The 18942-nt window shown below is 42.3% G+C and overlaps 1 protein-coding gene across 1 annotated transcript; it reads right to left on the bottom strand.

Moving 5' to 3' along the window:
- Positions 1-1341: 1341 nt before the first annotated feature.
- LOC113916242 (60S ribosomal protein L31-like) lies at positions 1342-1719 on the bottom strand. The gene has a single exon (XM_035726052.1). The coding sequence runs from the start codon at positions 1717-1719 to the stop codon at positions 1342-1344; it is 378 nt and encodes a 125-aa protein (XP_035581945.1).
- Between the last annotated feature and the right edge of the window lie 17223 nt (positions 1720-18942).

The following is an 18942-nucleotide window of genomic DNA, read 5'->3' as shown; positions in this document are numbered from 1 at the left end:
GAAGATATGAACAGACACTTCTCCAAAGAAGACATACAAATGGCTAACAGACACATGAAAAAATGTTCATCATCATTAACCATCAGGGAAATTCAAATCAAAATCACATTGAGATACCACCTTATACCAGTTAGAGTGGCAAAAATTGACAAGGCAAGAAACAACAAATGTTGGAGAGGTTGTGGAGAAAGGGGAACCCTCTTACACTGTTGGTGGGAATGCAAGTTGGTACAGCCACTTTGGAAAACAGTGTGGAGGTGCCTCACAAAATTAAAAATAGAGCTACCCTATGAGCCAGCAATTGCACTCCTGGGTATTTACCCCAAAGACACAAATGTAGTGAAAAGAAAGGCCATATACACCCCAATGATCATAGCAGCAATGTCCGCAATAGTCAAACTGTGGAAAGAGCCGAGAAGCCCTTCATCAGATGAATGGATAAAGAAGATGTGGTCCATATATACAATGGAATATTACTCAGCCATCAGGATGAGTACCCAACTTTTGCATCAACATGGATGGGACTGGAGGAGATTATGCTAAGTGAAATAAGTCAAGCAGAGAAAGTCAATTATCATATGGTTTCACTTATTTGTGGAACATAAGGTATAGCATGGAGGACATTAGGAGAAGGAAGGGAAAAATGAAGGGGGGGAAATCGGAGGGGGAGACGAACTATGGACTCCGAGAAACAAACAGGGTTTTAGAGGGGAGGGGTGTGTGGAGATGGGTTAGCCTGGTGATGGGTATTAAGGAGGGCATGTATTGCATGGAGCACTGGGTGTTATACGAAAACAATGAATCATGGATCACTACATCAAAAACTAATGATGTAATGTATGGTGACTAACATAACATAATAAAATAAAATTAAGTAAAACAAAGAAGTTGTGGTATACATATACAACAGAATATTACTCAGCCATCAAAAAAAAATGAAATCTTGCCATTTGCAATGACATGGATGGAGCTAGAGTGTATTATGCTAAAGGAAATAAGTCAGCCAGAGAAAGAAAAATACCATATGATTTCACCCATATGTGGGTTTAAAAAACAAAACAGATGAACATAGGAGAAGGAGAAAAAAGTGAGAGAGGGAAGCAAGCCATAAGAGACTCTTAATGATAGAGAATAAACAGGATTCCTGGAGGGGAGGTGGGTGGGGGATGGGCTAAAAGGGTGATGGACATTAAGGAGGGCACTTGTGATGAGCACTGGGTGTTGTATGTAAGTGATGAATCACTAAATTCTGCTCCTGAAACCAGTATTCCACTATATGTTAACTAACTAGAATTTACTTATTTATTTTTTGGTTTTATACCTTTATTTGACAATCAGCGATTAGTTCTCATCTACATTAACTGTCTGTAGATTTTTGAGAGTGCTGACAGGTTCACAGGTAACCAGTGTGTAGAGCTTGTTTGGTGAATCTTCATCCTCGTTACGTTTTCTGGATAACTGCACATGGATACGGTATGGAACATTCTTTATTCCTTTGGTCCAGACAGCTTTGTTGAGCCTGGTGTCAATGTGCACATCTGGAGTTCCCATCTCCTTCGTGGCAAATTTCCAGATCACTTTGAGCGCCCAAGGGGCACGCTTCTTGAAACTCTCTCCATGGATGCGCTTGTGAATGTTGATGGTGTATTCTCCGGTCACTACCTCGTTGATGGCAGAATGGCCCTTCTTCTTCTTGCCACCCTTCTTCATGGGAGCCATTCGGCCAGGCCCTGGTTGGAAAGAAAGCTTAATAACTAGAATTTAAATAAAAAACTGAAGAAGGAAAAAAAGGAGGATCCAGCTCATATGGCCAGAATTGAAAAGGATATTTCCTGAGGCACCCCTTCTTCATGGAAGCAGGTAGATCCAGTCCTGGGGGTGGGTCCATGTTTGGACCTGTCACTCAGAGTTAGGTAGGTGCATAAGAAGGGAGAGATGGATGGATGAATGCTCTGGGATGTCCAGTTGTTTTCTGAAATGAGGAGTGGCAGAGATGGTTCCTCATCAATTCCTCTTCAGTACACCAATGACAAGACTTAAGAAGGTCCTGGCTTCTCTGATGAGATATATATTTACACAGTGTCAGGGTGTGAAAGAAGGATGTGTTACTATGGGCCTTAGGAACTCAGAGTTAATTAATCAGCTAGTTAAATTAATTATATTAATCAGAGTTATCCAACAATTAGTTATCCAGAAGAAAACCACCTCGTGTAAAGACTCCATGAAGGGATGCATGCCTAGAGGTTATAGGGTTGCATGTTGGCTTCCCAGAGGAGCTGGCATTTCATCCAAGACCTGAGGAATGAACATGTGTTTTCTAAGGTGGGCATATGGGAGAAGCAGCCCAGGCAGAGGGAACCCAGCATGGGCAATAGCGGAGGTGAAGGAGAGGACTTGGTGGCTTCAAGGTACCATGCCTGCTCCCATGTGGCTGGAGAATCAACTGTAAAGGATGGTGGTGCTGAGAAGTGAGTCCAGGTGGTAAGTCCAGAGAGGGATGGGATAATGAATGGGCTTGAATTCACTCTAGGGAGTCTGGATTTTGTTGGGTTATGGGGAGACTGATCATCCTTGTTTGATCAGGACTTATGGGTTTTCTGGGATGTGGGGATTTTATTTTATTTTATTTTTTTAAGATTTTATTTATTTATTTGACAGAGAGAGACAAAGTGAGAGAAGGAACACAAGCAGGGTGAGTGGGAGAGGGAGAAGCAGCCTTCCCGCTGAGCAGGGCTCGATTCCAGGACCCCGGGACCACGACCCGAGCCAAAGGCAGATGCGCAATGACTGAGGCAACCAGGTGCCCCTGATGTGAGGATTTTAGTACTAAAAAACTTGTGAAATGAGTTGGTCCCTTATCAGAGAGGGAGCCATTGAGGAATTCTCAGCTGGGGAGTGATAACCACTTCTTTTGGTTGTTAAAAGATCAACTGATATTCGGGGAAAATGAAGTTTCTGTAGGAGGCCATCTCTGAACCCTCCCTGGGATCCCAATTTCCAGGGCTCGCTCCACTTCTCCTGGGCATTCACATTGCTCTTATAAATGATGCCAGTTTGATGTCTGCCCTCCCCAGGGGACAGCTAGCTGATGAGAGAGTGAGCCACACATGTAGTTTTTACTCAGCACCGAGCAAGGCTCATGGAAATGTTCAATAAATATCTGTGAATTGGGAGAGAGTGCCTGGCATTGTCAGAATTGACCCTCATGTTCCATAACCCTACAGGTATAAGCTGGGAATAATACCACCTCCCTCATCAAGGCTGTAGTATGAAAACATCTACTACAAGATTTGGGATGGGGGCTCAAGAGTAGGTGTTCAAGAAATCTTTGTGGAATGTGAATCAGAATGGTAAGGAGGAAAGGGTGAGTCACCATGGGCTGGTGTAACTGTTAGCTAATTAATCACTTAATTAAATTGATGAATTGTATTTATATTTACTAATTTAATCATGGTCTAATTTTATTATTTGATGATGTTGTTTTATTTTATGACGGTGAGCTGTCTGCATGGAGCTCTCATGGGGAATTTAGAGAGCCTGTAGACAGAGTTTCGGGTGACCAGTGGCAAGATGGGGTTACAGCAGGCTATGGGAGCCCCGAGGAGACCCCTGACCTGGCCCATGGGTGGGGCTGAGCTGTCCCCACAGTGCATTCCCATTCTGGTTGTGTGGCAGGCAAATCATAACCTTTCTGGGCTGGAATTGCCTCACTTGTTAATACCTACTTGGAGAACTGTTCCAAGGAAGAAATCAAACAACTTTTGGAAAGTGACCAGGAATCACCTGACCAGTGGGCAGGCACTGGGTCCGAACCTGTTTTTGGAGCTCTGGATACACGGTCTTCAGGGGTTTACATACCAGGGCAACACTTCTCCATGGCTGCATCCTGCAATTACTTGGGAAGCTCTTAAAAATATAGATGCCTGAGTCCTCTTCCAGAAGATTCTGATTTAAGTGATCAAGGCAGGGTCTTGACATTGGGCTTTTTTTTTTTTTTTTTTTTTTGAGAGAGAGAGCACCCGCACACACCTCACGGGGATGGGGGCACAGAGGGAGAGGGAGAGAGAGAATCTTAAGCTGGGTGTGGAGCCAGACATGGGGCTCAATCTCACCACCCTGAGATCATGACCTAAGCCAAAATCAAGAGTCAGACACTTAACCTACTGAGCCTCCAAGGTGCCCCTTGACATCGATATTTTTGAAAAGGAACCCAGGTTGAAAACCATTGGTTTTGTGTGAAGGGACAGATAATAACTGAACAAATTAATAAACAAGATAATTTGGATGATGACCCATGTTTAAAATGGAAGTAGACCCGATAGGGTGACCGAGAAGGACTACACATGGGGACAGGATGGTCAGGGTGGGTCTTGGAGGAGAGGACACTCGAGCCAGTCCTGGGAAGTGGATGTGATTTATTCACATGGCCCCTTCCTCCTTCCCTTATACTCCCACTTCTCCGGCATGGCTGCACATTGGAGTCACTGAGCAGGTGTTAAAAATGAAAATGCCTGGCTCCCATCCCCAGAGAGCTGATTTAGTGGGGCCCAGGACACATATATGATAAAATTTACCATTGTAACCATTTTATTTTTATTTAAAATCTTGGGGCGCCTGGGTGGCTCCATTGGTTAAGTGTCCAACTCTTGATCGCAGCTCAGGTCTTCATCTTGGGGTCCTGAGTTCAAGCCCTGCATTGGGCTCCATGCTGGGAGTAGAGCCTACTTAAAAAAATAAAATATTTTTTTTGCAGTAGGGTTATAGGTTATTAATTTCATAAATTTTTTATTGTAAGCATTTTAAAAGCTATAATTCAGTAGCATTGAGTACATTTACAATGTTGTGCAACCATCACTTCTAATTCTAGAACATTTTCATCACCCCAAATTGAAATCCCCTACCCATTAAGCAGTTCATTCTCCCTTTCTCCCAGCCCTTGCAACTATTACTCTGAATTAATTCTGTCTCTGTAAATCTGCCTATTCTTGTTCACAAGGGCCAAAAGGTGGAAGTAACCCAAATATCCATCAGTGGATGATTGCATAAACAATATGTGATATATCTTTACAACAGGTTATTATTCAGACATAAAAAACAATGAAGATCTGTATTTGTTACAGGATGGATAGACTTTGAATGCATTACCCTCAAGTGAAAAGAGCCAGACACAAAAAGGCACACAGTGTATGGTGCCACAGGATTTTTAAAAGTCCCAGATGACCATGACATGCAGTGAAGCTTGCAAACCACCACCTTATACCATATTGCATTTCAATCGATCAAAGATTGATGTTCAGGGGTAGGTTGATATGATTCATAATCACAATGAACAATGACATCCCAGACCTGAAATGGGCATATTTCTCAGCTCAATGTGGGTGAGGTGCCCAGTCTCACACTGCTCAGTTTCTTGGACTGTTTTGCAAAAAGTGAGGGGAGATCCTTCACTGAACCTGCACATGCATCCTGGGCATCATTTTCTTGTGAGTTCACAGGCATAGTGGCAACATCCCGCCTCTACACACACCAAGAGAATGGCCATGTACCCAAAAAGTGCTCACCCCTGGGCACATGCATGAATCCATTTTTATAGCAATAGAGCCCTTTCCTTGCTTGGTGCCTTTATTCTTGGTCCCCCATCCCCCGGGTCTTTTATTTTATTTATTTATTTATTTATTTATTTATTTATTTATTTATTTATTTATTTATAGCATGAGCAGGGGGAGGGGTAGTGAGAGAGGGAGAGAGAGCATCTCAAGCAGACTCCCTGCTGAGCACAGAACCCAACCAGGGGCTCAATCTCAATGCCCTAAGATCATGACCTGAGCTGAAACCAACAGTTGGATGCTTAATTGTTGGAGCCAGCCAGGCACCCCATTTTATTTTTATTTTTGTTTTTATTTAAATTCCAGTTAGTTAGCATACAGTGTAATATTAGTTTCAGGTATACAACATAGTGTACTTCCATATAATACTCAGTGCTCATTACATCGAGTGCCCTCCTTAATGCCCATCATCCAATTACCCCATCCCCCATCCCCCCTCCTCTAGCAACCCTTTATTCTCAAGTAGCCCACGGTTCCATTTGAACCTCAGGTCCTTACCTCTGGGTCCCCCTCTGCCTGTGTCAGGGCTGCAGCTGTGAGATCTCCTGGTGTTGAAAGAAGGTGGTGTTGCTCAAAGACTTGGAAACTTATCATCACAGCCTCCCTCGAGGGGTAAACAACCCCAGGGCACCCGACAAGATGATACTGGCATCTCATCATGCAGGATTTTGTTGGCCACAGTCTGGGAAGACACCCATGTGCTCCAGGCACTCCTTCCCTCCCCAAACGTATCAGTTTTGTGAGTCACTGAGCTTGCAATACAATGGGGAGCACAGATGTACAGCTGTCATTTCTCCAATAAACCCACTTGGAGCATTTGCAGAATGGGAACTCCAATCCTGACAACTTTGAAATTGCATGGAGAAAACTGAAGCTTAGAAAAGTTGAGTAAGTTGGACTCAGAAGGCAGCTCTCTCAGAATTCTGAGGCCTCTTATTTTCCTTCCTTCATGATTCAAGGGTCAGATCAATGAAAAAGAAATCAAAGAAGGGCTTGACTACTTCCCCAAGTACAGCCTGAGAAGATCACGTAAGCTTAGCAGGATAAATGAACTAGCCCAGACTGTTCAGGGTGACAAAAACAGTCCTCTCTCTGACCTTGATTGAGTGAGCCCACTGTGTATGGCTAATTTCTCTGGTTTGGTCCACCCCGTGGGTATCTACATATCTCAGTTGCTCCCAACCCTGCCAATTTGATGTAGATGTGGGTGTATGTGTGTATGAGTGTGTATATGTGTAAGGGGGTCCAGGTAGAGGGGCTGCAAATAAGTGGGCAATCTTCATTTTATAGCAAGCAGATAATTGAGCCGGAGTTACAATAGCATAATGGTAAAAGACACAGGCTTCAGAATCAGACTGTCTGTGTTGGATGCCTGACCTAGTGACAGAAAATATAACCTCTTGGATGCTCAGTTTCCATATCTGTAAAAAAGAGACAGTAATGTCCATCTTGCTTGAATGTTGTAAGGAGTTAATATACTCAAAGCACTTAAAAAAGTGTCTGTTATTTAGAAAACACCCAGTTTTACTTCCTGAATACCTCCTGGATTCATCTCTTTCTTTCCAATATCACTTCCTAGCTGAGATGGCTGATATCCAGGACCTGGATAGTGGCTGCAGATTCCTAACTGATCTCCACTAGCTGGTGTGAGACCTGCACAAGCCTCTGACACACCTTGGGACACCTGCCTTTCACTGTACACGAGGAGATTGACTCCGGTCAGCCAGTTGGTGTTTTGGAAGCTTCATGATGTGTGCACTGTATGTCTTTTTCATAATGAGGGTGGAGCAAAGGAGAGGGGAAAGAGGTGGCCACAAATCGATACTATCAATGGGCTGAGCCAAGTCTGCTGGGAAGAGACCTGGTTCACACTCCTGTGGGATGCAATGACTTAATAGCAATTAAGCAATTAACGATGGCTATAAGTTGTGCTATTGATGAGGCACGAGATGCAGATAAAAGAATAATTATAATGTATTACTGCCGTGAACAAGCAGAATTTGCAATTGTGGTTACTCTTGCCACGGAGAGAACAAACATGTTTTTGTGTTCAGAAATGGGTGAAGAAAGACCTGGGAAGGAATGAGTGAGAGAGAATCCCAGCAAGTATGTGGCAATCTACCGTCGGAAGAGGGATGACTATAGGATTGCCCGCACAGAGCCATTTCTCACAGAGCTGAGGTCCTGTTGCGGTCAGCTACATATCAATTGATAAGACATCTTGAATCTCAAGGGGGAATCTATTGGTGAGATATCAAGGCCCTCTGTGGGGGGCCTTTCCATCATAAGTGGAAAATGTCTGTGTGAAATAAGATTTTCCACATGCTGACCTTGTGACGGTCTCCTGATTGTGGACAAGACGTGGAGCCTTTCCAGCTGGGGGAAGGCTTAATGGTGTTACACAGAAAGTGTTTTTTTTTCCTCCCACACCGGGGGTGGGGCATTCTTAGGTAGGACTTCCTTATTTCCCTTCCTTCTCTCCTTCCTGCTGCATTTATTAACTGCCTACTATGTCAAGCATGGTGAGTATAATGGAGAAAATTGAGATACTGTCCATGCTGTGCTGGACTTTACATTTACTCAGTGGAGACAGTCATTAGCAGGTGTCTCTCACTCTCCCAAAGCAGAGCATGCCTATGAAACCTTTCTTGAGCCCCAAAGGCATACAATGAAGAAGCAGTTACTATTAATTTGTATGGAAAAATTTTTCAGTGTTCTTAGGACCCCCAAAATAACCTCTCTTAGGCTTTTCTGATACCTTAGGGCACGTCTTGCTAATGCATGCACACAATAAATTGAGATAAGGCACAGATGCTCACAGACATGGTTCAAAGCTCTGGTGGCTGGATGCAGAGATGCTGAGAGCAGTCCCCAGGGAAGGAGCTTGGTGGGGACACTCTCACCGCTTGGGGTGTGTGCTGCCTCTGTAACCACTCCCCACAAAACAAATGCTGAATGCTATTTTCACTTTTCACCCTTTTTTCATAAAAGCAGAAATCTTCTTCAAATTTCCTTTAGTTAGCAAAAACAGGTACTGATGTAAGTCTTTCCTAAGAGTGAGATGGTATAACGTGAACTTTTGAAAAGCAGGGGATACCTGAAAAACAATCACACTAATGAATATATGATTCATTAAGGTAAGCATGCTGAAGGAGAGTAATATATGGTTCTAGGAGAACTTGAGGCCAACCAAGACTACTAAGGAATCTGGGAAGGCTTCCCTGAGGAAGGGACGTGCTTGAGTGGGTGTATTCTGGGGAGAGGTGTGAGATGGAGTGGGGGGAGTGAGAAAGAGTGACTTGGGTAGAGAATCAATGAGAACACTTGATCTTAGCCAAAAGGCTGAGAAGTGATGAGAATCGATGAGAACAGAAAGCCCTGGGCTTGTGGAGAAGGGGGGAGGTCCAACATAAGAATGGATCCAGAGGTAGTGCCTGACCCTCCAGGCTTCTGTCCTAAAGCATACACTTTTCTCCAAATGAAATGGAATCAAATTTTCCCACCTTGACCTCCAGTTCCTGCAAGTGGCATGTCAAGACTCAGAGATATATGTAGCTCCAAGATCCCTCAAAGCAAACCCAGAGGAGTCTTTTCCCAATTCATAAAGCATTAGACCAGGTGCTTTGTAAGTGTCCTGGAGGCAGTGAACCTCTTTAGAAGTCTGTTGATAAAGATTGAGTCCTCAGGACTGCTGATCCCAACAGTACTTGAGCCCTCAAGTATACTGATGGGTTGCAGAATTTTTCATCAGTGCTAATGAGATTCTTTTTTTTTAAATTTAAATTTTATTTAGTTAACATACATTGCAATATTGGTTTCTGGAGTAGAATTCACTGATTCTTCACTTACATACAATACTCAGTGGTCATGATAACAAGTGCTCTCCTAATACCCATCACCCATCTAGCCCACTCCCCACCTGCCTCCTCTCCAGTAACCCTCAGTTTGTTTTCTATTGTTAAGAGTCTCGTGGTTTGTTTCCTTCTCTCCTTTTTCTTTTTGCCCTTCCCATATGTTCATCTGTTTCTTTCTTAAATTGCACATATGAATGAGATCATAGGTATTTGTCTTTCTCTGACTGACTTATTTCACTTAGCATAATACCCTCTAGTTCCATCCACGTCATTGCAAATGGCAAGATTTCATTCTTTTTGATGGCTGAGTAATATTTCATTGCGCGCGCGCGTGCACACACACACACACACACACACACACACACATGATATATATACCACATCTTCTTTATCCATTCATCAGTCAATGGACATTTGGGCTCTCTCCACAGTTTTTCTATTGTTGATAATGCTGCTATGAACATTGGGGTGCCTGTATCCCTTTGAATCTGTATTTTTGTATCCTTTGGGTAAATACCTAGTAGTACAATTTCTGGGTCATAGGGTAGCTTTATTTTTAACTTTTTGAGGAAACTCCGTACTGTTTTCCAGAGTGGCTGCACCAGCTTGCAGTGGTTCCCCTTTCTCTGCATCCTCACCAACACCTATTGTTTCTTGTGTTGCTAATTTTAGCCGCTAATGAGATTCTTTTTTATTTTATTTTTTAATTTTTAAATTATGTTCAACTAGCCAACCTATAATACATCATTAGTTTTTGATGTAATGTTCAATGGATTCATTCGTTGCGTATAACACCCAGTGCTCATCACCACGCATGCCCTCTTTAATGGAAGAAAGGAACTTTCCAACAGAGAGCATGTCAGGAAAACAATAAGGCACATGCAGAAGAGGGAGGTCCTACACTAAATTCGTACAAGGGAGGAGGCATTTGAACCACATCCAAATCAGAATCTGATCTGCCACATTGGGTCCCTGGCCACTTCTCCAGCCTCATCCACCACCATCCCAAAAATATTTTTCAGCTTCCCAAATGTACCATTTTCTTACACCCTCCCTCCCTCCCTCCCTTCCTCCCTCCTTTCTTCTCTCTCTGTCTCATAAAATGTCAGATCTTTGTTGGTAAACTTGTCTTGAAGTCTAATTTTTCTGATATACAATATGAAATTAGTTCCAGGTGTAGCACATAGTGATTTGATATTTTTATACATTACGAAATGATTACTATGATAGGTTTAGTTAACCGTCTGTCACTACACAGTTGTTACAATATTATTGACTATTTTCCCTATCTTCCTTACATTACATCCTTCGGACTTACTTATCTTAATCCCCTTCACCTGTTTCACCCACATCCCTCATCCCTTTCCCTACTGGCAATCACCAGTTTGTTATCTGCATTTATGAATCTGTTTCTATTTTGTTTTGTTTGTTCATTTGTTTTGTTTTTTATATTCCACACATAAGTGAAATCGTATAGTGCTTGTCTTTCTCTGTGATTCATTTCCCTTAGGATAATACCTTCTAGGTTCATACATATCATCACAAAGCAAGATTTCATTCTTTTTTTATGGCTGAGTAATATTCCATTGTGTGTATGTGTATATACCACATTTTCTTTATCCACTCATCTACCAATGGACACTTAGGTTGCTTCTGTATCTTGGCTATTGTAAATAGTATTGCAGTGAATGTAGGGGCACATGTATCTTTTTTTTTTATTATTGTTTTCATTTTCTTCAGATGGATACCTAGAAGTGGAATTGCTGGATTGTATGGTAGTTGTATTTTTATTTTTTGAGGAACCTCTGTACTGTTCTCCATAGTGGCTGCACCAAACTTTATTCCCATCAACAGTACATGAGGGTTCCCCTTTCTCGACATCCTTGCCAACACTTGTTATTTCATACACTTTCTTTCTTGCCCCAGGACGTTTGCCCAGACTGTTCATTTTTTCTGAAACATTCTTTCCTCCTCTCCTTTTCAAAACCTGACTGATTCTTGTTCATATTTCAGGTGACAGCTTTAAAGTCAGCTTCTTTAGGGCAACCTTTCCTGACCTGCCTTCTCTCTTGTAGGTAAGATCCCCTTAGTTTTATGCACACATTACACCTTGCTCCTCTCTCTCTCTCTCTCTCTTTTTTTTTTTTAAAGAGAGAGGGAGCGTGAGTGGGTGGGGCAGGACAGGGGGAGAGAGAGGGAGAGAATCCCAAGCAGGCTTCATACTCAGCGTGGAGCCTGCTATGGGGCTCGATCTCATGACCCTGAGATCATGACCTTAGCAGAAATCAAGAGTCAGATGTTTAACTGACTGAGCCACCCAGGTGCCCTGCTCCTCTCCTTTATAACACTTTTGATTACTCAGATCAAAATTTGTCCTGTTTTATGGAGTGCTCACTGTGTGCCAGGCGCTATCCTAAGCACTTTAAATATATCATCTCATTGAATTCTCATAGCCCTGTGAAGTAAGAACTGTTACTCTGACCAGTTTTATATGTTGGGGAAACAGGCATGGAGAGGTTAAATAAGTTGGCCAAGGTTTCTTAGCGAATACTTGGCTGCTCCAGGGTTTGAACTGATATCTGACTCCAGTGTCCATGTTCTTTACTACTTTTTGCAGCATAAAAGGAAGAAGGGTAAGGCTGGAGAATTATTCAGGGGCTTCTCAGAGCAAGATGGGTCTGCTATTTCCAGGCTACCTGACACTCAGAGCTTACCCCAGAAAACAGGGATTATTAAGTCCCATGCTCGTTCTCACCAAATAGAGTTAGGATGATTTGCATGGACATGTTAAGGGTTGAATTGGTAAGCAACTCAGGTGATGAACTGGGGGAAGTGGGAGCAGGTAACTGCTCAGTGGTGGATGGTTATGTCTCTGGAAGAAAGAGACATAGGGGGCCCTGCACTTCTCATTCTAGCACAAAGTAGGAACCAAAAGGAATCATATATCTTTTTTTAAAAAAGATTTTATTTATTTGTCAGAGAGAGGGAGAGAGAGAGCACAAGCGGAGGGAGTGGCAGGCAGAGGGAGAAGCAGGCTCCCCGCTGAGCAAGGAGCCCGATGTGGGACTTGATCCCAGGACCCTGGGATCATGACCTGAGCTGAAGGCAGATGCTTAACAGGCTGAGCCACCCAGGCATCCCATGGAATCATATATTTAAAAAATACATATATTATTTAGAAAAAAAGTGTGGGTGTTATAACTGGCTTAAGAAATAAAAGGTCATTTTTTTTTTCTTTCAGGTAAAAATAGAAGTAGATGGTTCAGAGCTGGAACAGAAACTCAGCAACCAGGGAACCAAACTCACTCTATTTTGTTGCTAGGTTTCCCTCAATATGCAGCTTTCATCTTGTGGCCCCGAATGGCTTCTCCGGCTCCCATCATCACATCCTACATTCCAGTTTGCGGGAAAGAGGAAAGGTGAAGGGGAGAGCATCTTCCTTCCCTTTTAGGGAGGGAGGGATATTGCACATGTCATTTCTACTTACATTTCATTAGCCAAAATATTGTTCTATAGCCACACCTAGCCTCTCTGGATTCTCCATATAGCCTTCCAACCCATCCTCAGCTCAGATCCTCCTTCTCAAGGATCTAGTGGTGTCCTGCTTTGTACATGTCAAAACCGCAGCCTCATGGTTTAATTCTTCAGGCCACAGCTTTACAGAATGAGTGGGGCTTTGAAGAGAGCTCTCAGCAGGGATTTGGGGGACCTCAACTCTAGCCCTAACTTGCTACAAGCTCAGCTTGAGACCTAAATTGAATTGCTTCTCCCTTCTGGGTCTCAGCATCTCTACTTATAAAATGAAATGATTGGCCCCTTTTCCTTTCCTCTCCTTCCGGGTTCTAGAAAGTTCTTCACCATGCTCCACAGAATTCCACGGACTAACAACTTTGTGAGGACTGAGATGCTTGCCCCTATTCCAACCGTAGTTATTCTGATCACCCAACTGTTTATTCCATTTTTCAAGCATTCATTCAAGAGCTTCAGCTTCAAGCAAACCTTTGTTGATGGCTGGAGAGTGTCACAAAAACTTCAAGTTTCCCCCTAAATCCATGCCCCGTCTTATTGTGGAGTAATATAAACTGGAGCTGGCTATATGATCACCAAGAACAGATTACATCTCCGAGGCCCCTTTGCAGCTAAGGGTGGCCATGTGAGTAAGTAGTGATCACTATGAATGAACAGAACTTGTATGTACAACTTTTAGGTCATGCCCTTAAAGGGGAGAAGCATGCCCTTTCATTCTTCCCTCTTTTTTTGTCTGCTGGCCACAGGTGGGAGGAGGGCACAAGGTGGAATACAAGGTGAAAGCTATAGCAAGATAATCATGAAGCTCCCATCCTTACTCCAGGCTTGGACTGTTTACCTGGAATTTTACCTTGCTATTCCATTTTACTGTGCTTATGTGGTTTAAAAATAACATCTATATCATAACAAACATGGAATTTAGTACCAAGAGACTGCAAATTTAGTACCAGAACTGCAAATATATGACATTGGTTTAGTGTAGTGATTTTCAGTTGGGGACAATTCTGCAATTCTACTCCTTCCCCCAAGACATTTGGCAAAGTCTGGAAACATTTTAGGTTGTCTAGAGTTGGAGGGAGAGGTTACTGGCATCTACTGAGCCAAGGATGCTGCTATATATCCTATAATACACAGGGTAGCCCCATAATGTACAGAATGATCTGGCTTAAATGTCAACAGGGCCACAAATGAGACAATCTGGCTTAGCAAGAAGTGGTGAGGACACATGGGTACGTGCTGGAAAGCTGGTAACTCATGTTTTGCTATGATAAAACTTGATTAAGCTGTTAATTACAATGTGGGCAGAGCCTGTAGCTCTAGAGAAAATGGTTTAAAAAATTTAGAATGTTGGAGGGTGTTGACTGCTTCTTGCTGTTGTCAGCACAGTCCTGTAAAAATGAAAGACAGACTCAGAATGATCAGCCAGTGCGCAAACAGAAAGAGAAGGAGAAAACATGCTGAGCAAAAGAAGCCAGACACAGGAGGTCTCTCATATTGTGTGATTTCTTTTACATGAAATGTCCAGAATAGGCAAATCCATAGAAAGAGAAAGTAGATTTGTGGTTGCCAGGGGCTGGAGGAGGGGGATGGGAGTGACTGCTTAATGGGCATGGGGTTTTATTTTGGGGTGATAAAGTGTTTTGGAGCTAGATGGTGGTGATTGTTGCCAACATTGGGGAGGTAAGAGAGAAAGCTCTGCTGAAGGAAAGTTTGATATGAGAGAGAGAGAAAGAAAGAGAGAAGGAGAGGCCATCTAGAATTTTTAGGCATATTAAGTATATTTGGATGAACTTGTTGGCTATGGTTATTTATCACAGATAGAACTGACCAGAAATCAATAGACTGAAAGTCTACTAACTTTTTGGAAAAAAACAATTATTGAAAAAATTACAAGCGTGGCTTCTGTCAAAAAGCCTATGATTGTTCAAATCCCACACACCTCTGGCTCTAAGTTGATACTGGCAGGAAGTAAACTTTGAGATCTGCACTCTCCTTCCTCAAGGTTCCATTTCTTATGTCCTCCTAAAATGTATTTTTGGAGAAAAATGAGCAAGAAAGACCCTTACTGAGGCAAAGCAAGAAATCATGGAGGACAGTGGACAAAGAAATTTCTCCAAAGGAAAAGAGTGAAGCGGGAAAGTGGAACTTTCAATCTATCCTTAGCTTATCCAAATTTCCATCATGGCTAAATATGCACATCATGTCATAGTCAGAAATGCCTTGCATCCTGAGAAAACCACCCCAAAATTGCACCTTGTCTTTTCCTAAACTGTTCCATAGTTTTGCTTAACAGTCCTCAAATGGATTAAATATTGGGCCCTGTAGTAGGCAGCTTCTGACATTGCTGGCAAGAGTCCTCACCTCCTGGTAGTCACTTCCTTGTGTAACCTGCTCACCTTCAGTTTGGGTTGGACCTAGTGATTTACTTTTAATGCATAGAATATGGTGAAAGTGATGGGATGTCACTTCTGAGATCAGGTTACAAAAAGACTGTGACTTTTGCTGTCTCTGACTTGTCTCATTTGCCTTATTTTTCACACTCTGAGGATGTAACTTGCCATGTTGGAAAGGCCCATGTGGCCAACAGCCTGTGAGGAACTGAATCTTGCCATAACCTGGTGAGTAAGTCTGGAAGCAGAGCCTCCCCCAGTAGAGCTTTCAGATGAGACCAGAGCCCCAGCTGACATCTTGCCTTCAGCTTTGTGAGAGACCCTATGACAGAAGACTGAGGGATAATGTTATTTCAAGCCACTGAGTTTTGGGGTAATTTGTTACACAGCAATAGATAACTAATACAACCATATGTTGCTGACTCCTTAAAAGAAACAGTATAGGGCACCTGGGTGGCTCAGTTGGTTAAGCGACTGCCTTTGGCTCAGGTCATGATCCTGGAACACCAGGATCGAGTCCCGCATCAGGCTCCCTACTCAGAGAGGAGCCTGCTTCTCCCTCTAACCCTCCCCCCTCTCATGTACTCTCTCTCTCTCTCTCTCATTCTCACTCTCAAAATAAATAAATAAATCTTAAAAAAAAAGAAAACAGTATATTGCTGAAATTTTTGCAATGCTGATCCCTACATAAAACCACACTGAAGAACTGCTATTTTCTCCCACCAATTAGAATACTGAACAAAATAACCATACTTCTGTGGGATTAGTTTTTAAATATAGATCAAATATTAGTTCTGAGAGTTGATTCTCTGAAGGTGAAATTCTCTTGTAAGTTAAAAAAAATTTTCAGCTTTCAAATTTATCCCTGAGTTTTTCTTTTTACCATTAAAAATTGAGATATAATTGACATATAACTAATGTAAGTTTAAGGGGTACAACATATTGGTTTGATATATTTATGTTGCAATGTGATTGGCTAACCAATTCGCATTGGCTAATCACTGTCACATCACAAAGTTATCATTTCTTCTAGTGGTGAGAACAGTGAAGATTTATTCTCTTAGCAAGTTTGATGTTTATAATATAGTTTTGTTTTCTGTCATTACTGTACTGTGTATTACATCTCCAAGCCTGATTTATCTAAAAGTTGTGAGTATGTGCCCTTAAACAACATCCCAAATTTTTCTTGAAGAAAAGGAGCTTACTCTATTCCCAGAGAAAGAATTCTTTAATATTCTGCACAGAAGGATTTGTCATTTGCTAATGACCATGCGCTGCTCCGTGTCAACTCTTCTGCCCATTTCATAATGGGGGTTTTAAATCCCCACTCTCTTGTTTGAAGCCCATCACTGTTTATTTGATGTGTATGGGGCAGATAATTTACGGTTTGGTTTGCTGACCACAAGACCATGAACCACTACATTTAGACCTAATGAAGAAAACTGTGCATTATCCAGAGGTCCTGGAGTTTGAGGTAGAAGTATTTATGGTGGCACTTGGGGTGTCACCCTACATGGAAAGAAGGATGGATTGAAAAACCACTCTCAACATCTTGTATTTCCTCCTGCGATTTGCTCAAGAATTTTTGGCTTCACAAACTCATAGAAGCAGAGAGTAGAATAATAGTTGCCAGGGACTGGGAAGAGGGGGACGTGGAGGAGATGTTGATCAAAGGATGCAAGCTTTTAGTTATGTAAGATAAATAAGTTCTGGATATCTGATGCATAGCATTGCAATTATAATTAACTATTATACTGTATACTGGAAATTTTCAAAGAGGGTATATCTTAAGTGTTCTCACCACATACAAAAAACGAAGAAAATGGTAGCTAGTGTGGGGTGATGGATATGTTAATTAAATTGATCGTGATGATCATTTCACCATGTATACATATATCAAACATTAAGTGGTACTTGTTGAACATATGCAATTTTTATTTGTTGGTCATACTTCAATAAAGCTGTTAAAAGTTTTTTTTGACTTTGAAGATGACTCTGAGAAACACTGAGTTTAGTCCAGAGTTTCTTAACCTTGACACAATTGACTATTTTCAGCCAAGTTATTATTTGTCATAGCGGGGGCTACCCTGGGCACTGCAGGATACTCAGCAGCATCCCCCAGCCCCTAGCCCCTATCCTTAGTTGTGACAACCAAAAATGCCTCCAGAAATTGACAAATATCCCTTGGTTGGGAGCAGAATCGCTTCTGGTTGAGAAACTGTTTTCATCCAACCTCTTTTGGATGAAAACTACTGTTTTAGTCCCCCCCCTTTTTTTAGGGATGATGTTTTTTATTCCCATTTTATTTTATAATTTATTTTATTTTTTGTTTCAAGTTTAATTTAAATTTTAGTTAACATATAGTGTAATATGGGTTTCAGGAGGAGAATTTAGTGATTCATCACTTACATACAACACCCAGTGCTCATCATAACAAGTGCATTCCTTAATACCATGGGACGATGACACCCACCTTATGGTGTCACTGAGAGTCTTAAAAGGTGCTCATGATGTGACCTGGAGCAGCAGCCGAAATCTCAGCTCAGAGGCAATGGAGGGGATTATGCAATCACTGTTGGGGAATACTGGGTAAGCAGAGGTGACAAGCTGGGGCTGTGTCAGCAAGGATGAAGGTGGCAGATTGCAACCCAGCGTGTAAGGTTTTGTGTGCAAAAGGAGTACTTGCATTCCTACGCAAAGTTCTGGGGCTTGATGAATGGACAAAGATGCAGAGAAAAGAAGAATTTCCAGCCCCAGGAAGAATCTGCAAGAGGCTCAAAAGTCAACAGGGTGGTGGCAGCTCTGTGCCCTAAAGGATATATGAACTGCACCCACAGGTGCCCTTTCTCTTTGGCTTCAACCAATAGGGAACACTGGCCAATGGAGAGAGGAGAGTAGGGACATTTATTCCCCCAGCATCCACATGGCAGCACTGCAAGGCTGGCTGCTTTTGACTACCTTGTTCTTTCAGATTTAGGAGTGGCAAGTGTGGCTCTCCACAATTACCAGCACCTTGGTACTGTGCTATCCATTGAGGTTTTTTTCTACCTTGCCTACACCTTTGCAAATACAGTTGATTCTCATTATTTGTGGTAGTTATGTTCTATAACGTGTGTGTGTGTGTGTGTGTGTGTGTGTGTGTGTGTGTAATGTTAATAACGGCAGCCAGTGGGCTGGGAACCTGCATTCATCTAAAAGGGGAGGAGTGAGGGGAGCTTCAAGTTATGCTCCCAGTGCAGGCTTTAGATGCAGGGATTAAAATTTTAGCTCTTCTGCTTACTAGCTGTGTAACATTGGGCAGTCACCATTCTACACCATTACACAGTATCCTTATGACAAGCCTTTGAAGTGGGTGCTGTAATACTTTTCCATTTTACAGGTGAAGACACTGCGACCAGAGAGGGACAGTGACTTACCCAAGGCTACACTGTTGAAACTGGGGAGCTGGGATTTGAACCCCAGAAATCTGGAGCCCAGGTCCAGCCTGTTAACTCCCAGGATACACTGCCCATAACGTATTGTAGGGTAAATGATTGATATACAGTAGGTGCTTAATAAGTGGTA

This window comes from Zalophus californianus, chromosome 1, assembly GCF_009762305.2.
Source record: "Zalophus californianus isolate mZalCal1 chromosome 1, mZalCal1.pri.v2, whole genome shotgun sequence".
Lineage (NCBI taxonomy): Eukaryota > Metazoa > Chordata > Mammalia > Carnivora > Otariidae > Zalophus > Zalophus californianus.
The sequence above is the reverse complement of the archived record's forward strand: the minus strand, read 5'-3'. Positions and strand labels throughout refer to the sequence as shown.

Excerpts from the sequence above, each read along its gene's own strand:
- LOC113916242 (XM_035726052.1), bottom strand. The coding sequence starts at position 1,719 with ATGGCTCCCATGAAGAAGGGTGGCAAGAAGAAGAAGGGCCATTCTGCC.